Here is a 22749-nt window from a genome sequence, read left to right on the forward strand (position 1 = left end):
GATGAGAGATGGGCCCATTGGGGGTGAACATGAAAAAGCATGAGCTGCACATGTTCTGCAGGTCCTAGGAGGAGTCCAGGTGTCACAGTCAGAGTGGGACATGAGAGGAGCATCCTAGGGCCTATTTCCAACTTCTCATCCCTCGCCTTGCTTTGGAAAGTGATCAAGGGCTATATATGCTGTTTATTGAGGCCCAGCAAAGCAGGGGCACTGGGAAAATCTGGAACCATAATACTTTTTGAATGAATACATGAATGCGTGGATGAATAAGTATATACTCTTAGGACGTTTTTGTATTGTCTGGGCTGTGCGTGTCAACATAATCATGATATTGTCTATTACAGTCACTCATCAGTGACCCCCAGAGCTTCCTCTCTTCATTTGAATCGCTCTTTGTCCTTTCCCAAGAGATCTGTGTTCATCCAAAGCAATATTCTTTAAAGAAGTAGGGAAAATAAGTACAGGGATACCCAGATAAGGCTCAAGTTAAGAAAAGTCTACCTAGATTCCTGTGCATACTGGAAGTTCCTGCTTGAGCCTGAATCAGGTTTTTTGCTGAGTTTCAGACAGTTGTGGGTATGTTTGGTGGGCATGTTCTGAGTCCACCAGAGGTCTACTCTCTTGCAGGAGGTGGGCTCCATTGACATGGACATCTATGTCCTCACGCTGGGCAGACATCTTTAGCAGTAGTTGAAATGACCAGGTGTTGTCAGGTGGCTTTTCCAGCAGTAAAGGCAAGAGACCTCACTGAAGGGGCTAAGGCATAAAAGGAAGGAAATGGCCAGTGTCATTTGATAATGATAGGACATGTTTGGGGGACATGTTAAAAACCAAGCGAGGACTCCCAGAAATAACTGGGATAATTTGCGAAGATTGGAGATTATGTGTCTGTGGGACACAGGGAGTATTGTGTGCAAGTCATCCAAATATTTTTCTTAACTTATTCCTCTTGGTTGGAGCGTTGTGCCCAGTTTGAGCCTCTACCTTTAAAGAGAAATGGTACAAAAATAATCTAGTCAGGATCGCCATTGTCTGTCACTCTGTCAATCACCAGAGCTGATATGCTTAGCTGACTGTCAAAGCAAATGTGTCCTTCTCCTTTGATATCTTCAGCCTCAAATCTGAACAGCTCCATCAAAAAGGAAGGGTCTCCCTACCGTGATCTTCCCATCCACCAAGGTTCCAACAGAAAACAGATGGTTCACTCATTATGAGAACTCGAGGAGGGTTTATTTACAACAGGACTGATTACAAAGGTGTGGGCAGGCTTCAGAATCCTTCTCAACACAGAGCTCCAGGCAGCCCCTGTCAAACAACCAGAGTTGACCAATGAGATGACTCTGTTTTTCAATGTGATTTATATAGATTACTGTTAGTTGCATCTTCCCTAAGAACCAAGAAAGCAGAAGACTGCTTATCTATTTTTACATGAAGAAGTTATAGATATGTGGGAGATTCTCAGATGCACCAGGTTAAGAGAGGAGGTAAATTCTGAACAGAGAAAGAACCCCATCATAGCTCCCCAAGGCCAGGAAGCTACACATCTCTAACTCCAGAGAGTTTTATTACATATCATATTTATCTTTTTAATTCCCATCTACCCGGCACCTTATCTAGAAAATGTTCAACAGATATATCTTGAATCATATTGAATTGAATATAATTAAACTGAAATATAATAAACACTAAATAAGTGTTAAACCCATTTGTCTAAATTATGGCTGCTAACTCCTTCAGGATCTTATTTCTACAAGATAGAAAACAGATCTCACTTCTTCCCCCTGTAGATGGAGGCCAACATCTTGCCCGCTCCATTTCTCGCCTGATTGCTCAATGATCTCCCTCAATTCAGCCAAGTGAACAATGACTGAACCCCCTTCAGGATATACAAAATATCTCCAAATCCTCACATGCTCTCTCATCTTCCCCATTTGCCTCTTCGGCACCCCAGCTATTGAAGCAGCCTCCTCCAACGTTTTATAATACCATCCAGAGCCCGTGTTCTCACACTTTAATGTGCATGTGAGTCTCCTGGCGATCTTGTTAAAACAGCACCGATTGCTGGGCCCACTCCCAGAGTTTCCGATTCAGTAGGCCTGGAGCCCAAGAATTTGCATGATTAACAAGTTCCCAGATGCTGCTGATGCTGCTGGCTCAGGGACCACCCTGTGAGAAGCACTGATTTAAAGGGATGCTTCATAGATCCTAAGGATACGTTCAAATTACTTGGGAAGCTTTAAAAAATATATGTCTGTGCTGGCGCTCAACGCTCATATATTCTGATTTAATTGGTCAAGAGTGTGGCCCAGCCATTGGTATTTTTTAAGCTAACATAGGTTATTCTAATGTGCTACAGGATTGGGAACCACTGACTCAGAAACAATGGAAATGGCAAAATGCTATAAGAGAAGGACGAAGGATAGCATTGAAGGTACAACATAAGGGTATGTTTTGTTCCCACTAGACTAGTGAAGTGTGGTAATTAGGGGCAGTAGTGATGTAGTGGTTTTGCCTCAATCTCAGTCTTTTGCCTTAACCTCTTAACCAGATCATATTAAATTTGTAGAAGACTCTGATGGAATGTTATTAAAAAATGCTTTGTGCTCCTAGGGAGAATGTTAACTTAGTAGGACTATCTATTGGAGGATTGAAAAAAGAAAGGAAGGGCTACAAAGAAAGGAGACGCTAAGGGCAAAAGATAAAACAGTATCTATTTGATGGCAGAAATTTATTATATAATCCACACACAGCCATTCTTGCTAATGTTTGTAGTTCTTATACTTAGCTCTCATTGAAGGCCTAAACCAATGTCTGGTATGTGATGCATGGATGGATGGACTCACACATGGACAGATGGGTGGATAGATGCATGCATGCACAGCCAGACAGACAGATGCATGGATGGATGGGCAGATAAGATTAAGCTAAAGGTGACCAAAGCTCCTCAGTCACTTTGAAGTGACAGAATAGTGGACACTTTTTTTATTCCCACATTCTTTATCTTTTAACATCACATTGTTTTAGCATTTGTTTTGATTAATTTTTCATATAAAGGTAGCCTTATTGAAATGAGTATATTCTTTATTTAATTTCATTAGCTGTCTCAATTTCTGTTGTAACAACTCAGATTCTCTTTCAAAGTGCAGTCTTCCTGATTGCTAACATTGGCTTTATGGCAAATAATCCTAATAATTCTAAAAGTATTTGCTGTGTAGGCCCTCCGTTTTTGTCCTGTTTTTTTTTTGTTTTTTTTTTAGCGGGTTTAATGCCTGGCAACACACGCAAGTCCCATTGTTATTCCCAGAATGATTTCAACTCAACATGACCAGAATTATTTCAGTATTTTCCCTGGTTATTACTTCACAATACCTTGTCTTAGCCTTGGGGCCTCACATTGGGGCCACAGCCTCTGATGAATAAAGCCAGAATCATTTCTCTCTTAACAGTAACCTATTTATCTGTTTGAGGTAAGAAACTTTTTTTCAAGTTATAAAAAGAATATTGCATGCTTTCTACTTATTTTTAAAGGAACTTTCACATCTGCTTCTCATTCAGTCCTCTCGACACTCCTATGCAGCAGGCAGGCTAGATGATTGATATGGCCATTTGTCATACGGAGAAACCCGGGCGCAGAGGTAAGGCAATGTAATGTACTGAGCGACCTTCTGGTTAATGGTGGAGGCAAGCCCGGAGGCAGGCTCTGGATCCCAGTCCATTTTCCCCTCTCTGGGCTATTTCCTATGCTGTAGCCAGGCTATTTGTTACTGGCTTGAGGGGAATGATGAAGAGGAAAAAAATAGAAAATTATTGACTGAAAGTCCTAGAAAGAGTTGGGTGCGTTGATCAACAATTTTAAGAGTTTTTATGTCTAGTTTGCAGAGAAAGGGTAGAAGGGCGTAGTTCTGAGATATAAAAGCAAAATTGCTATCAGCCTTCCCAGAGGAACCTCTCTAGTGGCAGGAACACCTTATGCAAGCCCAGAGTCCTGGTCATCCCCATGGGCACAACTCCAGAGTTAAAGTATTATTAATTTACGTCCTCATCAAAAATCTGTTGAGCCCCTCCTGTGTGCCAGGCGCTACACTGAGCCTAGAAACACAGAGATAAATAAGACATAATTTGTGCCTTTGAAGCATTCATGGTCCAATTGAGAAGATCTTCGTGTAGATGGGTATTATCAGTGTAATGGATGAGGCCATGATCAAGCTGGGGGGACACAGCAGAGAGATTCACTAGTTCGGCCTGGTGGAGTAAGAGGGGGCATCGCAGCTTCTCTAAAACAGGGATATGTGGCTGGGTTATCTCAACGTGAATAAGAGAGAGAAGGTGAACAAGGTGTGGGGCCGCATTGCACTGACGTTGCAGGCCATGGTGAGAAGTGAGTCTCAACTTTATTCTTAGTGCAATGTCAAGCCACTGCAGGCTGTTAGCAAAGGAATGGAACAATGTGGCTAAGGCCTTCCCTTCCTCCCTTGCCCATTTTCAACACCAAAGTTCTAGGAAATCTGACAGAGACTGGCAATTAAAGGATTTCCTTTGCTCCGTTGCACAGGAATGAAAAGGCAGCAGCGTAAGAGGAATGCCAACTCATCCAAGGTCCCACCCCTGTGAGGTAGTGACCCACGCTGGTCACTGGTATGCATGGGACTGTCCCTGAAGCTATCCTGAAGGAGAGGGCACCTCTGGGGCTTTTGTCTTGCTTGAAACCTGCTGAGAAGCAGGAACTAAGAAAGTGAAAAAAGAAGATGTGAGACCTCTGAAAATCTAGGGAAGAAAAAGATTCCAGAAGTAGCTATTAGTCAAAGGTGTCATGTGATAGAAAAAGGTCAAGTAAAATGAGGACTTTACAAAGGCCACTGGATTTGGCAATGAAATCCTCAATGACCTTGACAGGAACTGATTCAGTAGAGCAAGGTTTCTCAGCCTCAGCACTGTTGATGCTTTGGACTGGACCATTCTTTATTGTGAGGTTTTCCTGTACATCATAGGAGGGTTAGCAGCATCCCTTGCCTCTACCCACTGGATGCCAGTAGCATCCTCCCCAATCATGACAACCAAAAATGTCTCCAGATGTTAGCAAAGGTACCCTGGGGGGTAAAATCGTCCCCAGTGGAGAACGTGTGCAATGGAATGGTATGGATGGAAGCCAAATTGTGATGGGTCTTTTGAGAGGTCTGGCAGCCAGGAGCAGGCAGGAGATGGCATTTCGCTGGGGGAGGAGGTGGGGTTAGGAGGAGGTTGGTGGTGGTGTTTTGTTTTGTTTCTAGTGGAGAACACATGTATTTGCCCTAGGGAAAGAACTAGAAGAGAGGGAAAGGTTAAAGACAAGGGATAGTCATGGGGCAACATTCATTTCATTATTTCACAAATGTTAAGTATCTTCAGTTACCAGAATCTGTGCCAGGCACTGCGGAGCCATGGTGAGCAAACGAGGGGTTCTTTGTTCAAAAATGATTGAAAATTTCAAAACGACAGCAGAACATTGAACCCCCAACACAGGACTCTTCTAAGAAGGAGCCCCTGTACAACTGCCCAGGTCATAGGCTTGTGAAGCGGCCCTCGTGGTGAATGGGACAGATATGGCCCCCGCCTCACAGAGCTTAACCCCTGGGGTCCTGGGGAGATGGGTAAGAACAGGAAATGTAACAGGCACCAGATGGGGAGCCACAGGACTGCTGTGCACGCTGTAGAGGCGCCTTAACCAAGAGGGTAGTGAACAGAGGAAGTGATATTTAAGATTTAAGCTACAATCTTGGGGATTGTTGCAGTTAGCCAGACAAAGAGGAAAGGAAAGAGTGCTTAGATACAAGGAAGAACATGCAAATCTGGAAGGAATCAAGAGAAGAGGGTTATGTCTAGAGGACAGGATGGGGGGGATTCTTGGCAAGTGGCCAGATCATGAAAACTTTTATAGGACATTGGGTATTTTGACTCCCTCCTGCAGGCACTGGGAAGGCATGTATAGTTTTCAAACAGGGAGTGGTGGGACCAGATTTGCATCTGTCTGGGGTGGGGAAGGACTGGAGTGGGATAGGCTGGCAGCTACCAGGAGAGATGCTGGTGGCCTGCTTTCCCAAGGTGGTGGTGGTGGGATGGAATGAAAAATGGTTTGGACTTGGTGGTTGATCGGCTGTCAAGGGTGAAGTACAAGGATAATGATTCCAGTTTCCTGGCTTGGGCAGCTCACTAAGGATGGGATGTAAAACTAGTGATCCGGAGGGGAAGAAGATGAATTAATTCATTTGGGACCCTTTAAGTTTGACAGCCTGGTAGGAGTATAAGGCGGCAATGGGAAAGGTGATCTGGAATGCAAAAATATGACTGGAGCGTATAGATTTTGGAGTCACGGGCATATAGATGCTAACTGAAGTCGTAAGTGTTGACAAGATGTTCCAAGGAGTGTGTATGGCATCAGAAGTGGTAGGATCTGGGTTAAATAATTGCTAAATAAGCACCAATTATGTTCTCTGTGGTCTCCTAGGAACTGGGGGTGCAGTGATAACCAAGGCCAGACAGAAATACCCCAGCCCTCATGGAACTGACGTTCTTGGGGAGGATCCCGAAGGAGGCATGGGGGACAGAATTCAGTGCTCCTTCCCTTTCCCCTGGCCCCAACACGCCATCTCCACTTGTTCCGTTTCCCATCTAGGCATCTGTTGGAAAACCCTGGTCTCCTCCTGCCTTAGGAGAGAGGACCTTGTTGTCTCTCATTCTCCACAAGTACCTCTGCGTTTTCTTTTTCCGTCTGTCTGAAAAGGCAGTTACCTCCCTCTGGGGCTGAGATGCAGAAAACCAAAGTCACTTCTGCTTTTCTTTTTCCTGAAATACAGATAGAGCTTCAGAGATCCAAACTTGAAAATCAGGACCCTCAAAACAATAAGCAGTTGTAAGTACTAATGAAAGCTGTGACCTTGCTGTTCTGAAGCCTGCAGAAGCTCATTAGCTCTGTGCAGCAGAACGAATCCTTGTCGGCGTCGGCAGGTCAGACCAGCGAAACCTACAAGGGTTTTGTCACTTCTCTGGGGAGATGCTGTAATGGGCAAAGACACCGCTCCCTGCTCTGCATATATTTAAAGCATCTTGCAGCTACGTTCTCTAGCAGTCTCCTTTTTCCAAGGCCAAAACTGAAGTGCTGTTTGTTTTGGGTTTTTTTTTTTCACAGTCTTTTCTTGCAGAAGGAAAAGCATTAGTTTATTTGGCTGTTTCTTATGGTTACTAGTATAGAGTTGTTCAGATTGATTAAAAAAACAGTCCATTCTTAAATTTTGAAAGAAAATAGAAGGCTCACGTATGGCGATTGATGGCATGTGGCATTTAAATGGGAGCTCACTGATTTTTCAGTTCACAGAAAATGGCAATCATTTAGCCGTGGTCCTTGGTAAAGAAGAAATCATTTGAGGTGTGGAAACAATTTTGCTGCTCAGAGATATCTCATAGACCCAGGATCACATATATAATAGCAAAGCTATTTCAGTAGATCACTTGAAAGTATGTTAAACTTTTAGTTTTGGATAATTCATTTTATATAAAAGTTTAACTCTCAAAAAGATTTCCCTTGCCACCTAGCATATCATTGGTCATGTCTAAATATACAGTCAGGAAAATTTTTTTAAATCTAATGTTAGTCTAAATCAGATACAGTTACTTAAATCAACTAGCAATGTAGGCGTAAGAGAGAGACAGTACATTCAGCAGGCATCTCTACTTTTATTCTTGGAGTTGTCATATTCTTGGGATTATTCGTAAAGTTGACCACTTCATTAGTACAGCAGTTGTGTTCTGCTCTTCAACTATTAATCAATACCTTTTTTTGTTTTAAAGATTGGCACCTGAGCTAAAGCTGTTGCCAATATTCTTTTTCTTTTTTTTTTCTGCTTTTTCTCCCCAAATCCCCCCAGTACGTGACTGTATATTTTTTTAGTTGTGGGTCCTTCTAGTTGTGGCATGTGGGACGCCGCCTCAACATGGCCTAATGAGCAGTACCATGTCCGCATCCAGGATCTGAACCAGCGAAACCCTGGGCCGCTGAGGCGGAGCACGCGAACCCAACCACTCAACCGTGGGGCCGGCCTCTTAACCAATATTTCTGCACAAGGTAGATCTTAAAAGAAACCAAGCAGATGGCTGCTTTACATGGTGAAGAAGGCAGCCTGGTCCCCTAAAATTCTTTGTTTTTTTCTCTAAAGATTGGCACCTGAGCTAACATCTGTTGCCAATCTTTTTTTTTCTTCTTCTTCTCCTCAAAGCCCCTCAGTACATAGTTTTACATTCTTGTTATAGGTCCTGCTATGTGGGATGCTGCCTCAGCATGGCCTGATGAGCAGTGCTAAGTCCATGCCCAGGATCTGAACCGGCGAAACCCTGGGCCGCTGAAGCAGAGGGCGCAAACTTAGCCACTCGGCCAGGGCGCTGGCCCCTCCCCTAAAATTCTCATGACTAGAATTCTGAAGCTAGAGCTTTATCCCTTTCGTTTGCGAATCTGGCTCTTTCAAAGACAAATCCCTCAAGGAAAGATAATTACGTGTGTGTGTGTGTGTATGTGTGTAAGATGGAAGATTGGCCCTGAGCTAACATCTGTTGCCAGTCTTCCTCTTTTTTGTATATGGGTCACTGCCACAGCGTGGTTCAGTGAATGCTATGTCGGTCTGCCCCCAGGATCTGAACCCATGAACTCTGGGCCACTGAAGTGGAGCATGTGAACTTAACCACTACGCCACCAGGCCAGCCCCGGAAAGATAATACTTTAAACTAATATAAGTCGCCTTCTTATAGTCCAACATGAAAGAGTAGGTAAAAGCCATCAGTTGAGAACGTCCTTATTAGTTCCAGTACCAACCATACAAACCTACATACAATGCGCTCTATCCTACTTCCCTCGTATCTCGGTAAAGACTGTCCCGCCTCCATTTGAAAGATGAGGCCTTCTCTGTCCCTTGGATCCCAACCTCTCCTGCCCTCTCAGGATGCCCACACTATCAGTTGAGCCTTCTCCCTCCTTATATATTTAGCTTCTCACCACCACCACTTAGTCTGGATTCTTTCCATTAAACACATTCCGTCTTCTCCCATTGAAAAATATAAACCTCACTGGAGCCTCCTTCACCTCTAACTCTCTTGACCCCTTCAAAGCCAGGCTTCATGGGAGAGTCCTCCCTACTTGTTATGTCTGTTTTCTCACCTTTGTTCTCAACCCTCTCCAGCCTGGCTTCTCTCCCCACACCCCTGAAAGGGCTCTAGGGGAGGTTGCTAATAACCTGCCCAGTGCTAAACCCAGTGGGCTTTTTATCAGGCCTCATCTGACCTCTCAGCAGCACTCAGCACTCCTTGTTGACCACACCCATCTGCTTACTTTGCTTCCATGATGCGACACTCTAGTTTTTATCCTGCCTCCATGCACTGCCCCTCCTCGGACTCCCTGTCAGGTTCATCTTTCTTCGTCTGAGTGTTAAGTATTAGAATTCTGTAAGGATCCATCCTACGCCCTGTCTTCTTCTCATCCTATATGCTCTCCATACTCCTGACTTCAAATATTATCTATATTGCAGACTAGTCACAAATTTCTGTTACTGGCCTGGATCTCTCATCTTTATATATATCCTGCTGCCTACTTGACATCTTCACTTTGATGTTGCAAAAGCATTCTGACTCAACAGATCCAAACCAGACTTGTGGTTCCCTTCCACCCTTCCCCCATCCTCCACCAAGATGCCCCAGTCCCCTTCCAGTGCTCTCTGTCTCATTGAACAGCATTACCATCCATCCAGTTGTGTGAGTTAGGAAGCCTAAGGGATATCCTATATACCTCCTCCTTCTCCCTCTGTCCATATACACTGTGTCTCCATGGTCTGTCAACTTGGCTTCCTAAGAACTTGCACATCTACCACCATAGCCTAGCCCAAGTGTCCACTGTCTTCCCAGGTGTGCAGTAGCTTTCTAAGGCTTCTACTCAAACTACCTCTTGCCTCCCCCACTCCATTCTCCATACAACAATCAACGTGATCTATTGTAAATCTGAAATATTCATTCACTGCCTGCTCCCACTCACTCTAAACTCTTCAGTGGCTCCACGTTGCTCCTTGAAAAAAGATGAAAATCCTGAACTCAGCTTACATGGCTCTCACGGCCTGGCCCCTGCCTTACTTCTCACCATCCTTCTTCCCTTGCTCTCTCAGCCCCAGCACCTTGGCTTCCTCCATCCTTCAGATCTGAGCACAGTGTCACTTCCTCCTTTCCTGGTGTCCTAATTTAGTCAGATCCCAATGTTATTGTCCCAGGTGCATCAACATGGACACCCTAACAAAAGTTACATTTTATTCTTATTTCTGTGACTGTGATTAATGACCGCCTTCTACACCCCCGTTCTAGTCTTTAAGTTCTAGAAGGACAGGACTTTGATCTGTTTTTGTTCATCACTATACCCCAGTGTGTAACACAGAACCTGGCACAGAATTGTGTGCTCAGAAATAATTTGTTATGTGAATGAATGAGTTTACATTTGAATGTGGCTGAGTATATAGCATCCATTTTTAAGGACAGGTTTGACAGGAGTGAGAGAGAACAGGAGTTATGACATAATTTTAGGGACTTGAGAAGAGTCCAGGGGGTAGAGTCAAGACAGAACCTCAACAAAAACTTTATCTCCTTCACGATTTTGCCTGGCACTCAACCGCACCTTCCACATATCTACTGATCCGTTTTTGGCTGACCCTCTTGATAACCAAGCTGAGATGCTGCAAGAATCTGGAGTGCCTCCTAAAATGCCCTGAAAGCCTAAATCCTGTCCAATTTGCTTATCATTTTGAGGACATTTTATTATAGTCTAGCTTTTGAAAATTGTTGATCCAATTGTAACGTGCACATTTGATCACTCACGTGCACCTCCGGGCTGTGAGCTCTCAGGAACTGTCGGTGCCCAGTCCTCAGTAGGGTTGTTAGTCAATGGTGGGTAGATTGGTGGATGAAAGAAGGAAAAGGAAAGTTAGGGTCCTTGTGACTTGATGATCTCACCCAGGGCTCGCAACCTCAGAGACCCACAAGGGCCAAGAGTGATTGGAAAGGAAGAAAGCAGGACAGATGTCACCGTGCTCACACGTCGTATCTGAGCGGGTGCTGGGGACTGGGCTTACTGGGACCCACACGCCCTATCTACAGGCATTCAGATAAGAAAAAACTGTAACCTCTGAGCATCCAAGGAAAACTTGGAGAGTCAAATCCAGCCCACCAGACGCCAGTTTACAGCTTCTGACTAGTAGAGTGTTATGCTTGTCGTAGACAGAATATTTGTACCCCCAAAGATGTCCATGTCCTAATCCCCAAACCTATGAATATGTAACTTTTCAAGGCAAAAAGGACTCTTCAGCTGTGATTAAATTAAGGATCTCACAATGAAGGGATTATCCTGGATTATCTGGATGAACACAGTGTAATCACAAGAGTCCTTATAAGTGGAAGGCAGGAGGGTCAAAGTCAGAGAGAGATTGGAAGATACTATACTGCTGGCTTAGAAGAGGCACAGGGAGTGCAGGCAGCCTCTAGAAGCTGAAAAAGGCAAGGGAACAGAGTCTCTCCTTCCAGAAGGAACGCAGCTCTGTTGACACCTTGATTTTAACACAGTGAAACATATTTCGGAATTCTGACTGCCACAACTGTAAGATAATAAATTTGTGTTGTTTTAAGCCACTCAGTTTGTGGTAATTTGTTAGAGCAGCAATAGGAAACAAATAACAGTGGTTAAGAGTCTTCAGACTATAGAGACAGAAGGCCTGGGTTTCAGTCTTGGCTCTGTCACTTGCTAGCTGTGTGACCTGGGGCAAGGAAGGCAATGTTTTGTGCCTCAGTTTTCCCATTTGTATGATGGAAATGTTGATGGTACTACCTCAAGGGGCTGCTATGAAGATGAAGTGAATTAACATACATACCATTCTTACAACTATGCCTGCACATTATAGGCATTAAATCAACCTTAGCTTATTAAATTGCAGTTGTGCATTGCTTAACAATGGAGATACATTCTGAAAAATGCATCATTAAGCGATTTTGTGTTGTGCAAAACATCATAGCGTGAACTTACACAAACCTGGATGATATAGCCTACTGCACCTCTAGGTTATATGGTACTAATCTAATGGGACCACCATTGTATTTGTGGCCTGTCATTGACCAAAACATCATTATGTGGTACATGACTGTGCTGTTTATTATTTGCAGAGAAAAGAACATAGGCCCATAGGGGTCCAGTACCTTCTCCAAGGACAGTAGGTACAGAGCAGAGCAGAGCAGGACTAGAATGCAGCCCCCCTAAGTTCTGAGCTGTTTAGTGCTTTGTCATTACAATGCCACAATATCATTTTCCTACCGAATCTCATTTCAAAGTCAAAACAGCTAATTACAGCACATCCCCTTCGGGAGGGCTTAGCTAGATTTCATACCTATGCTTAGCCTTTATGTTCTCAGATCCTTTCATGAGAAATGAAACATAGAGGGCCTCATTTGAAATCATGTGTGTTTGACTGTAAGGCTGCCTAGTTAATAGCAGAGTTTTCTCTGGTTATAGTGCAGCCACTCATTGTTTTGTCTCCTCCAAACATGACCCATAAGAAAAACAAAAAGCAAAAGGCCAGCACAGAACCAGGCAACACATCTGGTAGTGGAATAAATGGGCTGCTCGGCACAAGCCAGAGGGCAAACGTTCTGGGGACACTTGTGGGGGTACAACATTGGCCCTGTTTCCAAGATGCAAGCTCCACCTTGAATCCGAAGGGGTTTTTCAAAACATGCTGCCCCCAAAACCCTAGCTTCATTTTAAAGCCTGGGTCTTATAAAGGTGCCATAAGCGGTCCCATAAGGGTGGCTGTGCATCCCTATAAAAGAAACAAGTATTCTTGAAAATAAATTGAAAGGTGAGGCCTAGCCTCTAAGACGCTCATTCCCGGTGGAGTCAGTAGCTGCATTCCAGACCTATGACATCAATTTGCTCAGTCCTGTAATCTCAAGTTTCCTCCTACAGTATGAGATTGGTATTTTAGAAAGGACTTAAAGACTGCTGAGTCCAAATTTAGAACCTCCAATATTGTAAATTTCCAAATACACAGCTGGCCCTTATCAATGGGGATAAATAATGCCATAATGGGATGTTTTGAGGAGAAAATGACTAATGAATGTGAAAATGTTCTTAGAAACTTAAAAACACCTTGGAACAATTCCCAGCAGTTTCCAGGGTGCTATAAATTTTACAGACATATATCTGACCAAAAATCTTTTCTCTGGCATTAAGCCTGTTCCCTATCTATAGCATAGACGGTGATGAAATTGGGGTAGCACAGATCAGTTGTTTTCTGGCCCAGGGCAATAAAGAGAACTAAAGTGAGAGTAAGCATTGGATTTAAAATATTTATACTTGGTGACTCCACGGACTTTATATTTCCACTCTAGCTCTCTCTTCAGATTCCATGATGCCAACTGTGGACACTAGTTGCCGATATTTGGGAAGGGCCTGCAACTTCTGCCACTAGGAGAGCACTCCTTCCACCTCTTAGGTCCCAGTGGAGGACTCTGAGAAGCCTCAGACTCCTCCTACCATTTTCTCATCTCACACACACCTCATTCCAATGGGTGAAGCAAAATGCTGAATAATTGCAGGGTTGTTAAGTAATTTCCAAGAACTTCAAAAATGCACTGTGAGTGCTGAGGCCCATTGTTTTTGTGTTGATCATTCCTGGAACTTTGTATAGGCATACAAGCATGTAATTCTCCTCTTTGGTGCCCTCCTCGTTCTCTGGAGATTTCTATCACTATGGGGTGCCCATCCGTTGTCTGTCCCCACCCCCTTCTGTTGCATCATAGCAGGTTCGTGCCCCTGCTATGATGTTTCACTTGTTATGACTAAATTATATGCCCAGTATCAGGAGTGTCATTTCTGTTCTTGTTCATTTGTCATTCCATGTCTAATAAGGCTCTGGTGGTAATGGGTGGGGACGAGAAGAAGAGCAGCTATTGTTCTTTGCAGACAGACGCGCTCTCCCATGTCTCCCTGGGGCCATGAGCCTCTTTGTGTTCCAACTGGGTCTGCACAATCAGGGCAAGAAGCAACCTCTAGCCTCAGGGTGGGGGAGAAAGGCAGAGGCCACGTTCCTGGAGTTAGGAGGCCACAAGGAAAGAAAGGGACTTCTGTGAAGAGACGAGTCCACTTGCCTTGAGGCACCGGAGGAGCAGGGCTGGGGAGGGGCCAAGGAAGTGAGGAAGGCGGAGGGTCAGCTCAGTGTGACATGACGCATGGTGCCTTTCCTGGGGTTGAATTTGAGGAACCGAGGAGGCGGTGGTAGTGAGAGTCAGTCTTTCAGAGCACAGGATGGAACAAGAACTCCGGCCACTGACTCTGTCTCATGTATCTACAAGGGCTGAGGAGATTAATGACCCAAGGAGGATGTGATATGGTCCAAAAACTTCTCCTGGATTTTTTCCGCAGGCGCCTGAGCCAGAGGCCAACTGCAGAGGAATTGGAGCAGAGGAACATTTTGAAACGTAAGTGACTAAGCCCATGGCAATCGCTGATGTAGTGGGTGGCTTTGGTTAGTATTTAATTGTGGGCCACAAGGGTTCTGCCTTGTGCCTGTGTGGAAATGATTGAGAATCCCTCTGATGGTTGAGGCTTCATCCTTGCGTGTTAGAACATACAAGACAACCTCCCCATTGAGAAGGCAAATTCTCATCTACTTGGCTCCCTAGAAGCTCACGGACCGGAAGAGGAACCTTCCCTTTAGTGGGCTGTAAGGTCAGAGAAACTGAAAAATTACAGAGAAATTATTATTAAATGATTTGGAGGAGAGTTAGGTCACCTTTAAGCCAAAATTGGCTTAAAAACAGCAAATACTCTATTGATGGCTAATATAAGGCAAATAAGCCATTTGAAAACTGGGCCTTAGAAAACATGACTTTCCATTGCAGCTGGCTGCTGTTGATAAAATTCCCCTTCTCTTTTGAACGTTAAAGTCTAAGAAAGCAATTCCAAGTGGAAATGCTCCGTGTCCATCTCTCAGGACTCCCACAACTGGGCCATGGTATGCCGGCCTGATGCTCTCATTCAAGAAAAACTCAGAACTGCCACTGTGCCTGTGGACAGAAAACATAAATGAGCCTCTTGTTTGGTTCAGGACACAGAGATATTTGAATATGTACAGAGAATCCATTTGGTGCTTAAAATATATATGTATAAAATACACAAATTAAACCTCTCGTGGACATCAGTATGCCTCAGTTTAGTGGGAGATAGTCAATAATTAAAAATAAAACCTCTCTGCTCACATCTGCTCCATCATTACTGCCACTCTCACCCACGCTTTCCTCAAGATGGTCAACAAATAGTACTTTTAGTTTAATTCATGGCCCTTTTCTCCCCACACACACACCCTTTTCTAATTCCTCTCCGGCATAGAGAAATATCTGCTGTGCAGAGTTTCATGGAAATGCTATGCACGCACACACCCCAAGCACATGAAACCTCAGTTTGAGTGGCTGGGTATTTCCACTTAAACCAAACTAAAGCGTTCTTGATTTTACGTTTTTACCCGTCCTCGTTGTGGTCTTGTGACTTGGTCAGCACTGAATGGTTTGCTGAGAGTGAGCTGCGAACTTCCCCCAGGGAAGGCTGCGGTGGGAGGTTTGTCGTCTGCAGCCTCTCCAGTGTGCCCATCTGTGAACTGTTGGCCTTTATCAACATCCTGCCTGCCTGGGCCAGGCCAGCCGCCACTTCCCCAACTCTCAGCGGTGTTATTTTCAGGATTGGCCTTCCTCAGTTCTGAGGGCACCTCATGTATATCCTAGGTCTCTAGGAATTCGTCTGTATGTTTTTTCTAACCAAGGGATGCCCATAAAAGTTTCTAAGCTTAATATGCTACAAAGTGGGTTAGAACTTTTTCAGATGATTCCCCTGATCAGGGAAGCACTTGGCCTGTGTGATGTCTCCCTTTCTGCCCCAATCTGATACCTGGTCCATTCTAATCTTTCCACTATTCAAGAGAAAGAAAAACAGAAAGGTGTCCATTTATCCCTAAAATCAGAAATCGGGTGCATGTGCTTCCTTCTGTCTCTGCCGCTTCACCCCCCGCGCGTGCCTAACACCGATCTGTCATCTTCTGAAGGAATCTCTGTATAATTTACTCAGGGGGCCACACTGTACTTGGGGCCTCCAACCTGACTCCTAAACTGAAAGAAGCTGAAAACTTCCGGGCGATTATTCAGATTTCAGAAAATAGTGCTCCTCTCAGCAGGGGCGAGGGTTTTAGAAAGAGAAGATATAAAGTCCCCAGCTCCCGTCTGGCTTCCTGAAGGCCCCAGCCCCCACTTCTTGCTTGCCCAGATCCGTGGGAGATCACAGGCAGTGGCCTCGTGGTAGGCGTTGATTGCCATCCAGAAACACTGAGATCTCAGAGACAGTTGCTTGAGTCTAGTAAGCCTGGGGGCTTAGAGTCAGGGGACCAGAGTGGGCTTAAAAGATTGTCACCTGGTTCCTTTTCGTCCTTTCCCCTCTTCTTTCTTGTCTTGTTCAAACAGCTGCAGATTAAAGAACTGCTTGGCCAAATTCAAACAGGTTGATCATTTCTGTGTCAAAACTTTTTGGAGAGGAACTTATTTTTCCCATTAGTTCTTATTTTTTTCCCTGCATCCTGGAACTTTGTTTTCTTAAATAATTTTTTTTAACCTCGTCTGCTTGTCAAACAAGAAGTGTTTAGTGGTATAAGAAAACACCTCAAGCCGTGTATTCTAAAACTTATTTTCTGGGCTTTCAGTCATTTGAGAAACCATCTCTCTGAGGATACTGGAGAGTGGTACACAGAGACGTCATCCTTGGGTGATGGAGCTTGAGAGGCTGCCTCTGGCTCCCAGCCCCACCCTGCCCAGCCCAGGTGGCACTTGCTTTGTTCAGCAGCCAATGAGACACTGTGCACGTTTGAGCACATAATGAGCTCACTCTGATGGTGGTAGCAGATGATGACAACGTTGTGGGCCTTTCTTGGCCTGTCCTCCCAGTTGCCTAATGGGGTTGTCTTGGTACCCTCAGCCTGAGAATTCATGACCTTGCGTTTGTAAATGGCTTTGAACTAAAGGTATAGATGCCATGGGTGGTAGCTTGGGGCCCTGCCCCTCAGAGGGACCAAAGAAAGGCCCATCAGAGATGAAGGCTCTGTGCTTGGTCACAGAATGCTGACCTTCATGGCTGGGAAACGGGGCCTGTAGGATGAGGAGGCCCCGACTAGAGTCTGAGGCCAGTAACCCGTAATGAGGAGGAGGGCCGGCCCCAAGCAAAACATGACAGGGGAAGAGGCAGCGTGTTCTAGTGAGAGAACTGTTTGTCTGACTAACTAGCCGTGTAGGGTGTGACCAGCCACTTCACTCCCCTGGGCTTTCACATCCTCATTTACAAACAGTGGTAGACTAGGTGGTCTCTCGGCCTTTTATGGTCCTAATAGCCTGTGAGTCTATACATTTTAATCAAGTGTCTTGCCCTGCCTCCTGGGCACCCACCATCCAGACTAGACGTTTCCTCCCATCCTCCCTCCCACCTGCAAATACACCTGTCTGGGGTCTCCCTTCTTCTGGGTCTTGCTGTCTGCCTCCCGATTTACCTCCGATAGATTAGTTCATACTAAGATATTAATGGCTGACTAGTTTAATGGGTTTTATCCAAGAGAATTTGCATATTTAAAGGGAACTCTGGGAGGGAGAGAGGATTTTTAAATCCACAGGAAAGAGCTCTCACGTTGGGGTTTGGAGCACTGTGGGGCCAACTGCAGCAGGGACCTCTGGGGACCTTGGCCCACTGAAGGATGTGGGCATTTCTTGTGCTGCCCCCATACAGGATCCTGAGCCCCAAAGGCAGGCAGAGCAGCAGCCAATTCGTGCCCCTGGGGGTTTCACTCAAGGGCCTGAGTTCTGCTCTCACCTGCCAGCATCCCTTCTAGTGGGAGGTGTTGCCACCGGCAGCGTGAGTTGGGTGTGGTTGTGTTTGCTGCTGTGAGAGCTGGCAGGGAGGGGCAGGGCGGGACCCCACTTCTGTGCACAGGGGCTTCCCTCTTTTAAAGATCTGTCCTGTACTGAGGTAGCTGGATTGCAAGTGTGCACTGATAACGATAAGTTAAGTTATTGAAACATCATCTAATAACAGTGATTTCAAAATGGGAGAACGAGTGCCCGGGGTGCTCTTAATGCACCCTATGCCAGATCAACTGGAAGCAGCTTCCTTGTCCTAATGCCATTCTAAATTCAGTGGGTGAGAATCACAGGCCTTCTTTGGCACAGGTTGACTTCCGTGATTTCCTTCAAGCTAGACAATGTAATGCTTATATCCATGCTTCCCTTCCAAGGCCCAGAAGGAAAGTGATGTACCTGAGGTCGTTCAGGTAGCTTAAAGGAGAAACAAGCCCACGTTGTCTGCCCCACAGATCTCTGCTCTCTTCCCCAGGTCTTTTACCTATGGCTCTATAAACATCTGATGAATAACTCACCCCACATATTAAACTGAGAACGTTTAGGCTCGCAGTCTGCTCTAAGACACTCCTTAAAAGTCTAGATGCAGGCAGTTGTATCCCACGCTCTGGCCTCACACGTGTTCTGTGGACTTCTTGGAAGATTCAAAGAATTAATGGAATCAGGGCTTGCGAAAGGTGAGCGTTTTGAAATTCCTCTTCCTGCAGCCAGCCTTGCGTTTGGCAGTAGCTGTGCCTCCTTTTGTTCCTGCAGCAGGTGACAGGCACCCCCGAGGGGCCAGTCTTCTGTTCTACCCCACAGTGCACCAGACACAAGGCCGCATCACAATGAGCCCCCTTCAGTTGCCATGAGGCTCCAGGCAGAGCTGAGCGAGGCCCAAGGCTTGTCCAAAGAAGGGAGCCTCACCTCTCCCCAGATGCCCTTGTCACTCCTAACAGCACCCCCACGCCTTTAGGACCCACCTCCTTGCGTCTTGGCCACATTTCTCAACTCAGCATTTCCTGAGACTTGAAACCCCAGGTGACATAAAGAAAACAGAATAAGGTCAACCTGCTCATCACCAATTTGAAATAGTGGAGGCAGTTTGGGAAGCACCCCCGCAACAGAAGGGTGGCCGGGACAGGGACAGGAGCTCTCTCTTCCCCCTTGCAAACTGTGGGGTGCTTGGCCTAGAGCCTGCAAAGGTTCAGGGATGTACCTGTGTGCCACGCTGTTTAGCAAAATCAAAAGCATCTTAAATGTTTCTTTCAGCTCGGAATGAACAAGAGGAACAAGAGGAGAAAAGAGAGATCAAGAGGAGGCTAACTCGAAAGGTGAGGTGGTGCTCCGTGCCTCCAGAGCCGGGCCAGGGGAAGGTGGGCCACCCTCCGCTCCTGCGCCCCCTCTTTGTCGCTCAGCTGCCTGGCCCGTTGGAGGCAACATTAGTGGTTCCAGTCCTCGAGTGTCAGAGCGTGCAGCTCTCCCGCCTCCACAGGACCTCTCCAGGGGACAGTGTTCCACTCAGTTTCATGACCTTCAGTCCCTTTGACTGGTGACAATCTATGTTACTTGATTTTGTGACACTCACCTACTCCAAGCAACTTGATGTCAGGTGCATTATATTTTCAGTTACAGTGAACATTTTATTTTTAAAACTTCACTCTAACCCCATTAAGCAATTGGAAATTTACTATCAAAATCAATAGTTCAGGGGCCGGTCTGGTAGCATAGTGGTTAAGTTCACGCACTCTGCTTTGGCAGCCCGGGGTTTGTGGGTTTGGATCTTGATCATGGACCTACACACCGCTCATCAAGCCATGCTGTGGAGGCATCCCACATGCAGAATGGAGAAAGATTGGCACAGATGTTAGCTCAGGGACAATCTTCCTTACCAAAAAAAGAAAAAAAAATCAGTAGTTCAAATATAAGTAGTTATTTACTAGGACCCTGGGAAAGCATGCATGTTCCTTGTCTCCCTGATACGATTTCTTACCTATTCCCTAGGAGCTATTTGACTTTATTATGCAAAATCCAATTTGAATTACTGAATTAGGAGAATGCCAAAAGTACTAATAAATGTAATGAAGATGTTTGAAAAGCACTTAGATAAAAGTCATAAAGCCAGAATTCTTATATGTTTTTAACCCCCAAAATAGATGGCTTAGCAATGCAGTGTAGCCCCAAATGATTTTAATTCTATATGAGTGGCCTCTTCAATAATAAACTCTTATTTGAGGCCATTCTTGGAGGATATTGACAAGTTTAATTAATTGATGACACATAAGATAAATACTCTATTCTGTCTGACTAGAGTGTTTTCAATCAGCGTCCTACAGTGACTATCTTGAGAGAAAGATACTCAAATCTTAGAGACAGTTAGGAGACCCATTAAAATTAATTTTAAAAGGTTTATTAATGGATTTTTCTCCCTAGAAATACTATGCAGAGGAAGAAATTCAGAGATCCTAAAATATCATACCAATTATTAAGGTGATGATTTGTGCTCCTCAACACTTTCTCTCCCTTAGAGTGTCCCATACATCTGGTGACAAGCCAAATGCCATCCCAATTAAAAGGAGTAGGATAAACAAGTCCCTGAAAGGCAAGTGACACCTGGTGTCCCCCTGGTGGGGACTAGAATAAGAGCTCAGTGACCTCACTTCATCAGGCACCCTCACCCCTGTCAGGGCCTGATGCTTACACCCTTGAGACTGCTCAGTCTTTGGATGTGGGGCATCCTTTCTCCCAAGACTGAGCAGTGAGAAAATCGGGGAAAGGCATCAGGTTGTTCTAAGTGTGTCTTTGAAATGACAGGTTTCAAAAGGAGGCTGGTGCTACCCCCTCATGTCTGACATAGAAAGGTCTAGACATTCAGAAAAATTCTCAGATTTTCATAAAGTTCCTTAGTGTTGATTGCTGGGACCCCAAAATTGTCCTAAACTTTATGGTTTCTTACTAAAAACTAGTCATAGGAAAATACTTAGATATGTATTTAATTCTTATCTCTTTAAGAAAGGTATATGATTTTGCAGAGAAAACCTTGGCTAATTGATTATTTGGCAGGAGAGGGAGAGAGAGGAGAGTTCCCTCCCACACAACTCCCCTAGGATAGAGGATGCTAGGGATAAGCACCCCCAAATGGCCCCTAGTTTTTGCAGGCCTTCAAGACAAGATAAATGCCTCTTCCTCCTCCTGGTTACCTCTCCTTCCTTCTCCCAGGAAAACGGCCTTGTGATTTCAGCGTTTGCCCTCCCCTGGGACTGGCTTGGTGAATTAGAATTCATGAGCTTGAGTGAAGGGATAACTGTTAATAAGGGAGAGACTGGGGGAAGCTTTCACAGAGATGTGGTGCCAGCCAGCAGTTGGGGAATCCCTGTCACCTCCTGGCTCTGGGCAAGTTCTCTTCCTCTTGAGCCTTTATCATACCAAGACCAGATGCCACTGATGGTGGCTGCTGCTCAGTTACTTCCCCTCAGCCCGAAGATTTCCTCAATATGGTTCTAATTAATTTTAATGTATTGAGAAAAATAAAACACAGTAGCTGCTGCTGAGAGCAACAGACCAGTCATTTTCTTTAGCCAAATTGAGACTAAGCTAAAAAGTATATGCTTTCTGTTTTAATAAATCCCTGCCTCCCCCTCCCCCAAAAATGCTAGCTAGCTAAATGGATGGACGGATGGGAGGAAGTGAGGAAGGAAGAAAGGAAGGAAGGGGGGTAGGTGGGAATGAGGGAGGGAGGAAATGCACTTGGGTTGGGTTGTATTAATAGTGGAATTTGGGTCTCAGTTTACTCTTTTGTTGAGTATTTGGTTGTAAATGATGTTATTGCTGCCATAGATTGAAACATAATGCTGCCAACTCCTGCACCCCACCCCTTCTTCCACCCAATCATCCCCAGACAACCAACTTTGGCCACAAAGATCATTTCCTTAGCGTCCGAGGAAGGACTTTGGGTTCATGTGCCCGGAGGGCCACATCCAGCGGTGAGCCTGAGGCACATCTCCTGGGCCCCATGTGTTCAGGGGCGTGAGCCCACGTGCACAAAGAAGAGTCCTGGCAGCCGTTGGTTGGTTGGTTCGCACACCAGCTGAGACTCACCCAGCAGAAGTCAGTCCCCCCAACACTCACTGCCTCATACCACTTGGGCTAGTGCCTTATCGACTGGGAGAGGCTGTGTCTAAGGCCCACACAGGATTCAGGCATGAAAAATCATCCCTGACCTTCAGAGCTAGTTTTCTAAGTTCACTCCAGACTCTGCCACAGGCAGTAAACTCCAGATCATGATTTCCAGAAATATAAACTAGAAATTCCATGCTTAACAACCTTTCTCACGTCATGGTGCACTTAAAAATGAATACTATTTATCTAACACCCCAGGGTAAACCTTGCTAGTCCTTAGAAACACAAACTGGGATGAATTTGAATAGGAGTCCTTATTTGTCTGGGGTAAATAGGGTAAACATTAAATGTTTGTATATATTTTAAAGGTAGTACAAAAGCTCCCTGCACTCACATTTTGGGAAACACATTCTGGAGTCAGGATGGGCCGCCATTTTTGTTTATAGCAACCCCACCTACTGAGCCTGGGAAATCTGTGGTTTCCTGCTACAGGCCACCACTGATGCCAAAATGTCCTGTCCCAGGCAAACCAGGGCCACCTCAGGACAGACTGGAACCACTTTGAGGGGGAACTACACACAGTCTAGGCAAGTGGACCAGTAGTGGCACAGTCTGGTTGGCCTCTGATCTCCAGATCTTCCCACCATTGGCCAAGGGGGAGCTGCACGC

At 45.2% G+C, this 22749-nt stretch overlaps 1 protein-coding gene and 2 long non-coding RNA genes across 23 annotated transcripts in view; 1 reads left to right on the plus strand and 2 right to left on the minus strand.

Moving 5' to 3' along the window:
- The window catches only part of PHACTR1 (phosphatase and actin regulator 1), a 499921-nt gene that overhangs the window by 471902 nt on the left and 5270 nt on the right, over positions 1-22749 (plus strand). For all 21 annotated transcript variants that reach the window (XM_070244098.1, XM_070244095.1, XM_070244093.1 and 18 more), the window contains 2 exons: positions 14465-14520; positions 19234-19295. In XM_070244098.1, the coding sequence (XP_070100199.1) occupies positions 14465-14520; positions 19234-19295 (118 nt within the window). The remainder of the gene's footprint in view (positions 1-14464; positions 14521-19233; positions 19296-22749) is intronic.
- Positions 1209-6837, minus strand: LOC111772298 (uncharacterized). The gene is made up of 2 exons (XR_002806153.2): positions 6725-6837; positions 1209-1305 (listed from the first exon to the last, which is right to left on the minus strand). It is a non-coding gene; the product is annotated as an uncharacterized lncRNA (long non-coding RNA).
- Positions 12174-18786, minus strand: LOC138919357 (uncharacterized). The gene is made up of 2 exons (XR_011429510.1): positions 18501-18786; positions 12174-15108 (listed from the first exon to the last, which is right to left on the minus strand). It is a non-coding gene; the product is annotated as an uncharacterized lncRNA (long non-coding RNA).

This window comes from Equus caballus, chromosome 20, assembly GCF_041296265.1.
Source record: "Equus caballus isolate H_3958 breed thoroughbred chromosome 20, TB-T2T, whole genome shotgun sequence".
In the NCBI taxonomy this organism is placed as follows: domain Eukaryota; kingdom Metazoa; phylum Chordata; class Mammalia; order Perissodactyla; family Equidae; genus Equus; species Equus caballus.